Here is a 10,666-nt window from a genome sequence, read left to right on the forward strand (position 1 = left end):
CCAGTAGCAGGTGCAGAGGTGCACCTCTACACTGCAGGGAGGGAACGGGCTCCCGTGGGGGAGTGGGGCTTCCCTACTGTGCTCTTCTGCGAACTGCCTGTCTCCTGGCTGCAGTCAAGAGTCCCTTCTCCTTCCACCTCGCTCCTGCAATGTGAGGGGAGAGCCCCGCACACTGCCTCTCCAGGCCAATGTTCTCCCAAAAGCTTGCCTTGCCCCAAAGCAAGGGGAGGAGCTCTTCCCTCCCTCCTAGGTCCTGCACAGCTGTCAGCTGCAGCTTCTCTCTTCCAGGCCCTGCTGCCCTTCACTGAGTGCCAGCAAGTAGCTGGGTGTGAGAGGGCTGTGGTGCGGATTGCTGGGCTCAGTGTGATCTCCTGGTGAACTGCTTTTCCTCGCTGAAGGTAAGGAGCCTCCGGTCCAGGCAATTTCCAGCCACCCCGTCACCCCTGCAGCTCTGCGCTGCCTCCAAGGGACGCCTGGGTGCAGGTTAGGGCACAGAGCAAGGCCCTGCCCTGAAGCTAAGGTCTTGGCCCTGCTCTTTGGGCTTCCCTCTCCAGTGCCTGCTCTCTCAGGAGCCAGCTCTGGCCCCAGCCCTGTGCAGGGCAGGACTGCCTTGGTAGCAAGCCAGGAGTCCCACATGTCTGGCAGCCGTCCCTGCCCTGGGCTGCTGCCTAGCTGCTGTGGGAGCCAGGGCCTGCGGGACCCTCTAAAGCTCTGGCTCCCTTGGGCTCCAGCCCTGGCTGGACCGCGGCGGCCAGGCTTTGGTCCCAACTGGTGCCCCTCAGCCCTGGTGCCAGTGCTGCCTCCCTCCCCCAGGACCGCTTCCGCTTGGCAAGAAGCAGGGACGTCAGCCCTGCCCACTACAGCAAGCTGCATTTCCTGATCGTGGGGAAGCTGGTGGGGGATCTCATCTTGTGCTGCGCTGACACGGATGAGGGGAGCAGTCACAGGGCTGCCGACGCGCTTCGTCACCTGCACAGGTTCCTCCTGCAGCAAAGAAGTAAGAGCATCTGCATAGGGCTGGGTCCTTCCAGATACGGACCCCCAGGCAAGGCCAGGTGAGCCACTGCACTGCCTCAGCCCCTCTCCTCAGTGAGTGAAAAGAGCAGAAAACCCCTCCCACGTAGGTGCAGGCAGCAACTGTGCTGCCTTTGTCAAGGCTGGGACCCACACAGCCCAGGCTTAGTGGAGGGGGTGCGTAAGAAGGAGGACGTGGGTGATGAGCTACGCATCTGCCTCTTTGGGGAGGGAGGGGGCAGCATGTGGGACCAAAGCTGCAGGCACCTCCCAGACTTCATCCAGGGCTGTCACATCCCTTGCTGTCATCCCTGCCCTGGTTGCCAATGGACTTGGAAGACCTTCAGTGGTACCTGCTCCTCTTTGGGCTTCTGTCTGGCTTCAGAGCAGAAAGTCTGATCCAACTCATCTCCCCTCCAGTGTTCTTGAAAGCAATATCCCCTCCCCAACCGCCCCCGCCTTGCAGTAGGCCCAGGCCTTGCCTGGGAGTCCTGCTCCCCATCCATTTCTGGCATGCCCTTTCTCTGCCAGCGAGATTTCTCCCTGATGCTTTCAGTGTGCCGTCTCCAACTCGCTGTCCTTCCTGCTGACTGCCCTGCGTTTCCCCTCCTGTCCAGGCAGGGAGCTGACCCAGGACAGCCCGGAGCATCTAGAGTCCCAAAAAGACTGGGAAGCCACCGACAGCTTCAGGCTTTCACGGTCCAGCAATGCTGTCGAAATCACCAAGGTAAGGTGCGCCTGCCCTGTGGGGACTTCTGGCCATGGGGTCAGCATGAGACTTGCATGATGAACAGAGAGGGATCCTTAAATCAGTGGGGCTAACAGGGCCTTGCGGTCATTGGGGAGAGGGAGTAAACGAAGGCTTCCCTCCTGGCTCCCAGCGAGCTCTGGTTCCCCTCAGGACCAGCGCGTGGGGGCCCTGACCTCCTCCCCAGGGCTGTCACCCAGCCCAGCAGAGCCCTTGTCCCTGGTTCCCCTGGGGTCGCTGTGTCAGCGCTGTCCCGCCTCTCTCCAGAGCCACTCTGGCTGCTCAGCCGAGTGCTGCTGCTGGGTCCCTCTGTTCCGACAGACGTACCTATCTTCCCTGTCCTGCGTTCTCCCGTAGATGTTTAAGAAACACCTCCAGCCCTCTGAGAGGACGGGCGTGATCATCACGGCCATCCAGGCCAGGGCATGCGAGCCCCCAGCGCCTGTGACACACAGGCAGCTGCTCTCATTCTGGATGTGCTTGTGACGGACAGTGCCTCCCAGCTGGAGCACGTAAGTAGTCTGCCACTGGGGTGTCCAGGGCTGGAGCCCTCCAGGGGGACTGTTTACCCCCTGAATCCAGGTGTCCCAGGGACCTGGCACCCTTTGAGGCCAGCCCAGAGCAGTGGGAAAGGAAGCAGTTCTCAGTAGGAGCTGGGGAAATGGCTGTGCTCTGGCAGCAGCCCCACATTCAGACGTGTTGCCTCCAGGTGCCAGAGATTGCAAGGTGCCTCTGCAGTAGCCTGTTGTCCATCAGAGACGCGTCTGTCCAGCACAGCCTACGCAGGGCCCTTGTCCTCCTGACCTGTGCATACCCCAAAGAGATGGTCATGGGCCTGTTGAGCCATTCACCATCATGCAGCAGGTAAGGGGCCCAGCAGCCTTCAGAGCTCGTGCCATGTGAATGGAAAGGCCCAAAGACCCTCGAGCTGCCAGGCAGATGGACGTTTCCAGAGCCCCCGAAGGGGCAGGACCCTCCGTGTCTCCCGTTTCCCAGTCCTGGTGCATCATCCAGGGCTGCAGCAGGCAGAGCTGCTCAAATCTGGGCCTTCCGCCCCAGAGCCCCATTGCCTTGCTCCCTCCCTGCTCTACAAGGGACTTCAGGTTGGCCCTCTGTTGCCTGCCGGGCAGCTCCCGGTGAGGGGGCGATGGGCAGAGGCAGGGCTGGTGGCCAGACCAGGTCCTGCAGCCAGGAGGATGGCCAGGTCACAGCGCTGCACCTCGAGGTACCCTGCTGACAGTGCTCTGGGCCCGCAGCCCTGCCGTGATGGTGTGGAGGGTGATGGTCTCTGAGCCCAGGCCTGCAGAGAGAGTGCTACAGAAGCTCCTCAGCTTGCTGGAGGACTGGCCACTGAACAAGACGCTCACCTCCAACAGGGACGAGACAGTCACCCTTACCTTGGCCGTGAGTTTCTGGACGAGGGCTTGCTCGTTGCCAGGACTGCGCTCGCTTGTCTAGGCGAGAGGCAGGGCCCTCTCTCCTTCTCCATGAGCCCCCCAAGCCGTGACCTCCCCTGGGACGCACAGGTACAGTACCTCAGGGCCACGTCTGGCTGGGTTCTGCCCAGTGCCAGGCCACCACTGGGCCAGCGCGCCCGTGTGCCGAGCGCTGCTTGGGGCTCTGAGTAACAACAAGGAGCCTGCCTGGGCAGCCCTGTGTCCTCCCCCACCTCTGCATCTCCTTGTCTTACTTGGAAGGTTGCAAACGTGGGCTGGGGGTAGGGTTAGAGGCTCGAGCAGGGTGGGCCAACACACAGCTTGGGCAGGCTGCAAGGGCTGGGACAGGGAATCGAGGGCCACGTGCCAAATGCCTGAGGCCCGCCCAGTGTGAGGATCGTGCCAACCCAGGAAGACTCGTCACGAGCATGTCACAAACTGAGCCCAAAGTGCCTCTGTGGCTTAGCTCTGGCCGGGCAGCCAAGCCGGGTGCTCCGTCTGTATCCTCCAGGGCAGCACCTGAGCCTCAGCTGCCCAGGCTTGGGCCGTGCAACAGGGAGGTCTCAAGAGTGAGAGCTGTCGTTGGGTTTTTTCTGCAGGCAACCAGGGCACTGCATGAGATTGTCTGACAGCCCACCTGCCCGCAGCAGGTGGAGGCAGTTTATCCCCAGCTGTTCTTGGCACCACTGTTCCAGATATCCTTCTGCGAAGATGTGATGCCACAGGAGGTTGATACCTTCTTGAAGGAATGGGGACAGGAAATGTGTGCTACCACCAGCCCCATCAGGTGCTCCACCCCAGTCCCATGGTCTCGGTCATGGACTTGGAGGCAGGGCCAGGGCTCCCAGGGTGACGTGGGCTTTGCTCCTTCTCAGTGCAGGCCATGAGAGCACTGCTTTGCTGTGCTGCTTACTAGAGTCAGGTGCCTGGCATGGAGAGGAAGGGTGGCTGGGCCGAACTCCTCAGCCCTGAGAAGCCACCACAGAGGAGGGGATTTGCTGGCCAGGGGAGAGCCCCCTTCTCCTTGCTGTCCCTCACAGCAGAGGGAGCACGCCACACAATCCCCTTTTCTTGTGGGTGATGGGACCCCAGCGCTCCCTTGAAAGGGGCTGCAGCCTCAGCTGTTGCGACCGAGGGGTTGAGGACTGGAGCAGGAAAGGGAGCTTGCTGCCTGGCTCTGAGAACTGTTTGGGGAGAGCCAGCATTTCTAGGCCCGAGAGAGGGTGATGCTTAGGAGTGGTCACCTTCCAGAGGCCTGGAGTCCCCTCCCGTGGGGCCTGGGCTTGCGCAGCAGAGCGTGCTGGGATCTGCCTGCAGGCAGCCCCCCAAAGGCAGCCCATAGGGCCGAGGGCAGGATGCTCTGGGGAGCGCTGGAAGAGCCCAGGGAAGGGGCATGAATCCCAGGCGGACAGGAGGCAGGTTGCGTTGGCCAGGCTTCAGGGTAGGCAGGGTGTTCTTCCAGGCTGCTGCTCCCAAATGAGCCTCCTGATGCTGGGCACTGGCTTTCTAATGATGAAGTGTGGCAGGGAGGGACAACCCACCATAAGCCAGTGCTGCCAGCTGCTGGAGCTGAGCACAAACGTGGCCTGGCCCTGTCGGTGGCGGAATGGCTGTACAGGGCAGTGCAATCCCAGCCGAGGTTTACCTGGCCCGCTCAGGACCAACGGTGCCTCCTTCCCCCTGCCGGAGAGATGAGGAAGCACCCAAGGGCCTTGTGTTCCTGGATCCTGCACCTGCTGGCAGGGCTGCTCATCAGGAAGGAACCCTCCAAGGACATCCCCGTCACAGCCTTCCTTGATGAGGTAAGCCTGATGGCAAGCAGTGCCTCTCGGAGGCACCTCTCACCACTGTCTCGTGGTTAGAGGCTGTGCTGTCTTGTGCTCACAGCTGCGGGGTGGACAGCAGTGTAGAACTGGGGCAGTGGGTGCCCTCTGATTTGTACCCTTGGCCTCAGCCCACTTCTGCTGGGGTAACACTGGTTGCCACCTGTGTCTTGTGCCTCCTTCGTGCCAGCTCTCGCTACTCAACTGCTCCTCAAAGGCAGGAGAATAAGAGGCTGCGGATGGTGGAGAGGGACAGAGGAGCAGGCAAGCAGGCTGTGGGGTGTGTTGTGAGGCCCAGGGCAGGGAGTGGTCCAGGGGAGCTCTCTGCAACCCCTGCTGCCTTTGGTCTGGGCTTTGCCTGGACCTGGTGCCCTTGCCCCGAGCTGATGGTTGGATCCAGCACATGCATGATGTGGAGCGTGCTGCCTGCTTTGCCAGCATCTGTCTTCCATGTGTTTCAGCTGCTTGGCTTTAGGGGAGAGGACAACACTGTCCAGAACTACTTCCTGAAGAACCTGCAAAGTCGGTGCATGATGATGAGTGGCCTGGTGCTCGGAGGCCTCGTGATGCTGTCTGAGAGACCTGAGGTGGTGAGCAGGGGTCAGCCAGGTGAAGCTGTACCTGCAGCCTGGGTCTGGGCAGGGGGTGCTGAGTGCTCCAGTAGCTTGGACTTTGCTGGGGAGCGGGAGCCGTGGGAGCTGCTCCTAGCTTTCCTGCTGCCCCCATCATCTGTCCCAGCGTCCTTCGGGCCAAGCCCTTGGCTATGCAGCACCAGGAGAAAGGCACCAGTGCCTGCAGCTGATGAGGTGGTGAGGAGCCTGTGCTGTCCTCTCCTCCCCCCTCCCTACGCCCCACATCCCCACCCTGCTGTGGCTGTACCAGGAAGCCCTGCTTGCCAGGCTGTAGCAATTGCTGCAGTAATTCTCATGCTGGCTTCTGGCAAGCTGGAGGGGAAGGTGGTGTCTAATAAGCATTTTTTCCAGCATAGTCTTTTAATTGCTTCACAACACAAAGATGTGCGTTTCTTGCAGGCAAGAAAAACGTGCTCGGCTGCTGCCAAAAATCATGGGTCGACCGTAGGACATGGATAAGGATGTCAGCGCAAAGGCCCTGCTTGTGCTTAGCCACGTGCTCCGTTTCATGGACAGGCAGATGGCTGGCCCCATCGCTTTGCAACTAGCCGAGAAGCTCCTGCCACTACTTAGATGATGTAAAGGCTGGGGGGAGACCTGGGGGCCCTCTTGGCCTGTCCATGGGCCTCTAGGCACGGTCATGCCTGTGGTGTGTTTGTCTCCACGTGCATTTGCAGGTATGTGAAACCGTGCCTCCTGCCGTGGGCCCTGGGCACTGTCAGGAAACATTTAGCCCTGTGGTTATCAAGACCGTTGCCTTGTCCTGCCCTTGGTGTCCTAGGCTGTCTGCAGGCCAATGCTTGCCCTCAGAGCCCAGAGGGCTCAGCTGGACACTGCTGCCAGGCGGGACCACATGCTCTCACTGCGTGCTGGGGCAGGCAGGTGAGACCTCGAGTGGGTGGGCTGCAGCCAGGAGCCGATGCAGGGGGCCAGCCCAGTCTCCTCCTTGGCGCATCTCCTGGGGAAGTTCCCCTGTGGCTTGGCCAGGGGGCGGCTGGTGGGAGTGTGGCAAGGGCCATAGGAGCTGTTCCAGGCACAGACGCCTCCTGCGGCTCTGCTCTCCCTGGCCACGCTGCATTGCCCTTCATGGGCCTGGGGCCGTTTCGCACTGGCTACCCACGTGGCCCACAGCTCCTCGGTGCAGAGTGAGAATCGGAGACGCTGGTCTCCACGTCAGCCACTGACCCCCTTGCTCACTGTGAGCTTGGAGCAGCCAGTGCTGAGGTCCTCCCCTCTTCTTCCCACCAGGAGTCCAGGTGCGTGCGAGAACTCTCCATTCGCCTCTCCATAGAAGTGATGGATATCGGAGTGGGCTCTGTAACAAGGCAGATGGAGAAGCAGGTACAAGGCAGCCTGCTCCTGCTGTTCTTCCAGCTGCATGACCAGATCCGGAGCGTGGCCCAGGTGTGGATTTGTAACCTGACTGGTCCTTCAGAGAGGGCAATGCTGACAGCCTTGGGTAGACCTGAGCATTAGGAGCAAGAAGTGTGGCAGTCGTAGCTTTTGAGCATGTGCCCCCATGGGGAGCAACCTCCTCCCGAGCCCCTGAGGACAGCGCAGCACCCCCCTCTCTGTCTGCTCTGGGCCCCCCATTGCCTTCCTCCTCCTGCCATGGCTTTTCCTTCATAGATGGACAGAGAGGTGGGATCCCCTCCCAGCTGCGCTCCTTCTGTAAGGCGCACCCCCTGAAGCGCAGCCCTTCGAAAGAGTCCCTGCAGACCCAGAGCTAACAAGGGCTGAGCAGCTGGGCAGGGACCTTTCCTAGGCCTGCTCTACCTGGCCCAACAGGGCTCAAGAGCAGGCCAAGGCCACAAAGGCACTGAAGTCCCTATGGGCTTCCCAGCTGTCCCTGGAGGTGTGCAAGGCCAGGGTTTTGACCCCCCCCCCGTCCCCTCCCTTCTGCGCCCACAGGACCCCCAAGTGTCTGGGCTAGGGCATACCCCAGCTCCCTAAGGCATGGCTGTTCTTGCACAGATGTCTTGCTCCCCGAGTTGAGTTCACCCTGCCTGGGGCCAGTGCACTAGGCCTGTGCAGAGGAATGCAGCGACTGCAAGGGGTTGTGAGCACTTTCACCAGCCCTCACCATCTGGGGAGGGGAAGGTCACGGGGAGGGAGATGCAGTCAGGGAAGGGGACCCAGCCTGCATGCTGGGGACTGGGCTCTGGAGCCTGGGTGCAAAGAGACAGAATGAGGAGCCGAACGCTATGCAGGGCATCCCCCTTGGAGGCACTTCTGGGTGAGTTGTGCCTTGGTGTCTCTGTGACTGTAGCACTTGGGCTTCCTCCTGACCTTAGTGACAGCTCACTAGCTCTTGAGGATCTCTCGTGGTGCCCCGGCAGCACGAGGTGCCTGGGATGATGGCTGTGCTATTGAACCCACTGGCAGACTCGCTCCCCAGCTGCATCTTCCCATCATGGGCCTGGAAAGGTGGTGAGGCTTGCCAAGAGGAGGGCGACACAGGGTCTGCTTGCCTTGGCTGCGACGACGTTTGCCGCGCTCTGCTGTTCGGCACGCTTTTCAGGAAGCCCTCACTCGTACTGCCAAGCTCCTGAAATAGAGCAGCCCCAGCATCTGACTGAGACGGCACAGATCCGGAGGATCAGCGAGTGCTTGGTAAGCGCAGCTGCAAAGCCCCCAGGACAGTGCCGAACAAGGCGTGCCCCCCCCCCCCCAATGCCCAACGTGTGGGATGGACAGCAGCAAGCCCACAGCTCCGAGTTGCCAGCCTAGAGTTGCACACACGCTCTGTTTGCTCAACATGTTGCCGTAGCTGGCTCTTCTCAAGCCCCTCTCCTCTCGCTGACACCTGCAATGCTGAAGGGCACCCTAGCCCAGCTCATTCTTGGCAGCAGGGTGGCACCTCAGCATCCCTGGTGTGGGGCACCCTGCCCTCTGCTGCTTCCAGCCCTTGGTGCTGCATGGCTTGTGGCTGGGATGTGTGAATGTTGGGGCAGGGGAAGTTGGCCCTGGACTGAGTGGGGAGGGTCTGTGCCAACCTTGTTGTGCCCTTTGGTTCTCTCCAGCTGGCAGGGGACAGCAGCAGAGCCGAAGAATACCTGTCTCAGAGGCTGCTGTGCCTAGAGAACGCGTAAGAGTCCTCATGAGAAGCGGCCATGAGGCTCATTGGTGAGCCACAACCTCTCCCGGGGTCCTCTCTGTCCCAGGGCAGCCTGGCCCCGGCCCCAGCTGCCCAGTGCAGGGTCTGGGTGCCCAGGGGCCCTCCCCTCTCCCATCCCTGTCTGCACATGTGGGGCTGCTGGGAGCCTTGTTCAGTCCCTTTACGCCCTCTTGGAGCGTTACTGCACCGGGGTCGGCCCTGCCCAAGGGGAGGAGGGCATGTTTCCAGGCCACTAAGGGCTGAGGGGAGGTGTGCTGGTGGGGCTGGGTTGGGGAGCCAGATTTGTGACGGCTGGTGGGGCTGGGTGTGTGCCTAGGGCTCATCAGGCAGCACTTGAAGAGCGAGGAGAAGCTGGAGAAGATCTGCAACAGTGAGTGAAGACAGTGGGGTGTCAGGTGGGGCTGGTGGGGAGAGGAAAGACCCTGGGTAGTGAGCTTCAATTTCTGCCTGAGGTGAGGAGGGCTCTGCTCCCTGTGCAGAGGAAATGGGGTATGGGTGGAGGGGGGAGAGAGATTTCAGGGGCATTTGGTTTGGGGCGTTCCTGGCCCGCAAGTTCTAGCTGATCCAGTTGCCCCCCCTGGCCATGAGGAGAGCTGGGTTGGGAGGGCCCTGTCAAAAGGGGATGCCTGGGGTCTCCGCAGCTGTGGGGGTTTGATCTCTGTTCTGCTCCTTTCCTTCTCATTCCTTCCATGTATGGAGAACGACATCAGTCCCTCCATCATCTTGAGATCTCCTGGGAAACCGGAAAGCCCTGTGCCCCACTGGCTGAGGAAAGCATGGAAGAAGTGGTGCTTGTCTGTGGGAGGTGGTTGTGTTTGTTGTGGGAGCTCTGCTCAGTCCTGAGCCTGTGGTGCTCTTCACACTGGGGCCCCCCAAGCGTGCTAGGACGTCTGAGTTGCTCCCAGCATCTCTCCCTTCCCTTGAAGGACAGCTTCACTCCTCTTGTTTTTCCCGTCCCATTCTTGTTCTGCCCATTCACTCTCCTGCTGTGCTTTTTTTCAAATAAACAACCTTATTTCTTCAGCACGTTTGGGTGTCATTTCTTGGTGGAGACAAACAGCTGAAAACAGCTCTCCCACTTGCGATCGCTGCCTCAACAGCTCTTTTCCTGTCTCCACTGAGCTGTGCCCATGGCCGCTTGCAATCCCAGTGCAAGTGCTCAAGGCATATGCGCCCCACACATCATCTCTTTCACCACCACCTCTGCCACAGACCCCTTCACCCAAAAATGCCCGTGGTTCCTTGTGGAGGCTTGAACAGGCACACATAAAAGAGAAACATTCCATCTCCCATGCTGAGTTTAAGGGGTACCAGACCAGTGATCGTTCTGCAGCCTCTTGAAACCCCCCCCCAGCATTACGGCCAAGAGCCCCACTCGTTCTGCAACTGCACATTGGGTGCACTGTGCTTGGACCAGGCACTCCTGCAGCACCTGGAGCAAAAAGTTCTGAAAAGCAGTTTGCAGCTAAGACCCCTTGAGGTCCCCATAACACCTTGCCAACAAGATGCCTGTAGTCACATCAAATTCATTTAGCTTTCCCAATAAGCAATCTTCCTTGTAGAATTTCTTTCTGTTTTGATGTGCAGTAGCTGTGGCCTCTTAAGAGCATACGTCTGCAGGCTGCTTTCACAGTAATCATGGTGTATCGAGACAGTCCTGACTGCATGCTTGGTCTTCTGTGTTTGACTTGCAGCACTGACCGAAAGATAAGGAAACATAGAGCCCTGGCTTGCACCCCCCCATAATAGGTAGAGCCCCCACAACTGTAGGGAAAGGGAGCTGTGCCCCACCACCCACCCTCTCGGTGTGAGGCTAACCTCAATATGTAGTTTGCGATTCACAGAATCACAGAGTGGTTGAGGTTAGACAGAACCTTTGGAGATCATCTGGTCCG

General features: G+C 60.1%; 1 protein-coding gene across 1 annotated transcript; it reads left to right on the top strand.

The window, feature by feature from the left end:
- Nucleotides 1-291: 291 nt before the first annotated feature.
- On the top strand, nt 292-9,787 carry LOC138067094 (uncharacterized). The gene is made up of 16 exons (XM_068941096.1): nt 292-398; nt 814-1,055; nt 1,632-1,741; nt 2,120-2,274; nt 2,472-2,626; nt 3,139-3,288; nt 3,798-3,985; nt 4,817-5,000; nt 5,483-5,611; nt 6,053-6,330; nt 6,435-6,535; nt 6,902-7,057; nt 8,039-8,266; nt 8,677-8,741; nt 9,088-9,141; nt 9,471-9,787. Exons 10-16 carry the CDS (start codon nt 6,294-6,296, stop codon nt 9,496-9,498), a joined length of 669 nt encoding a protein of 222 aa, XP_068797197.1. The 5' UTR covers nt 292-398; nt 814-1,055; nt 1,632-1,741; nt 2,120-2,274; nt 2,472-2,626; nt 3,139-3,288; nt 3,798-3,985; nt 4,817-5,000; nt 5,483-5,611; nt 6,053-6,293; the 3' UTR covers nt 9,499-9,787.
- Nucleotides 9,788-10,666: the final 879 nt, after the last annotated feature.

Source organism: Struthio camelus, chromosome 4 (genome assembly GCF_040807025.1).
Source record: "Struthio camelus isolate bStrCam1 chromosome 4, bStrCam1.hap1, whole genome shotgun sequence".
Classification (NCBI taxonomy): domain Eukaryota; kingdom Metazoa; phylum Chordata; class Aves; order Struthioniformes; family Struthionidae; genus Struthio; species Struthio camelus.

Coding starts and splice junctions, on each gene's coding strand:
- LOC138067094 (XM_068941096.1), top strand. CDS start 6,294: ATGCCTGTGGTGTGTTTGTCTCCACGTGCATTTGCAG. Junction 7,058..8,038: donor AGATCCGGAGCGTGGCCCAG/GTGTGGATTTGT, acceptor ACCCACTGGCAG/ACTCGCTCCCCAGCTGCATC. Junction 9,142..9,470: donor GCTGGAGAAGATCTGCAACA/GTGAGTGAAGAC, acceptor CCATGTATGGAG/AACGACATCAGTCCCTCCAT.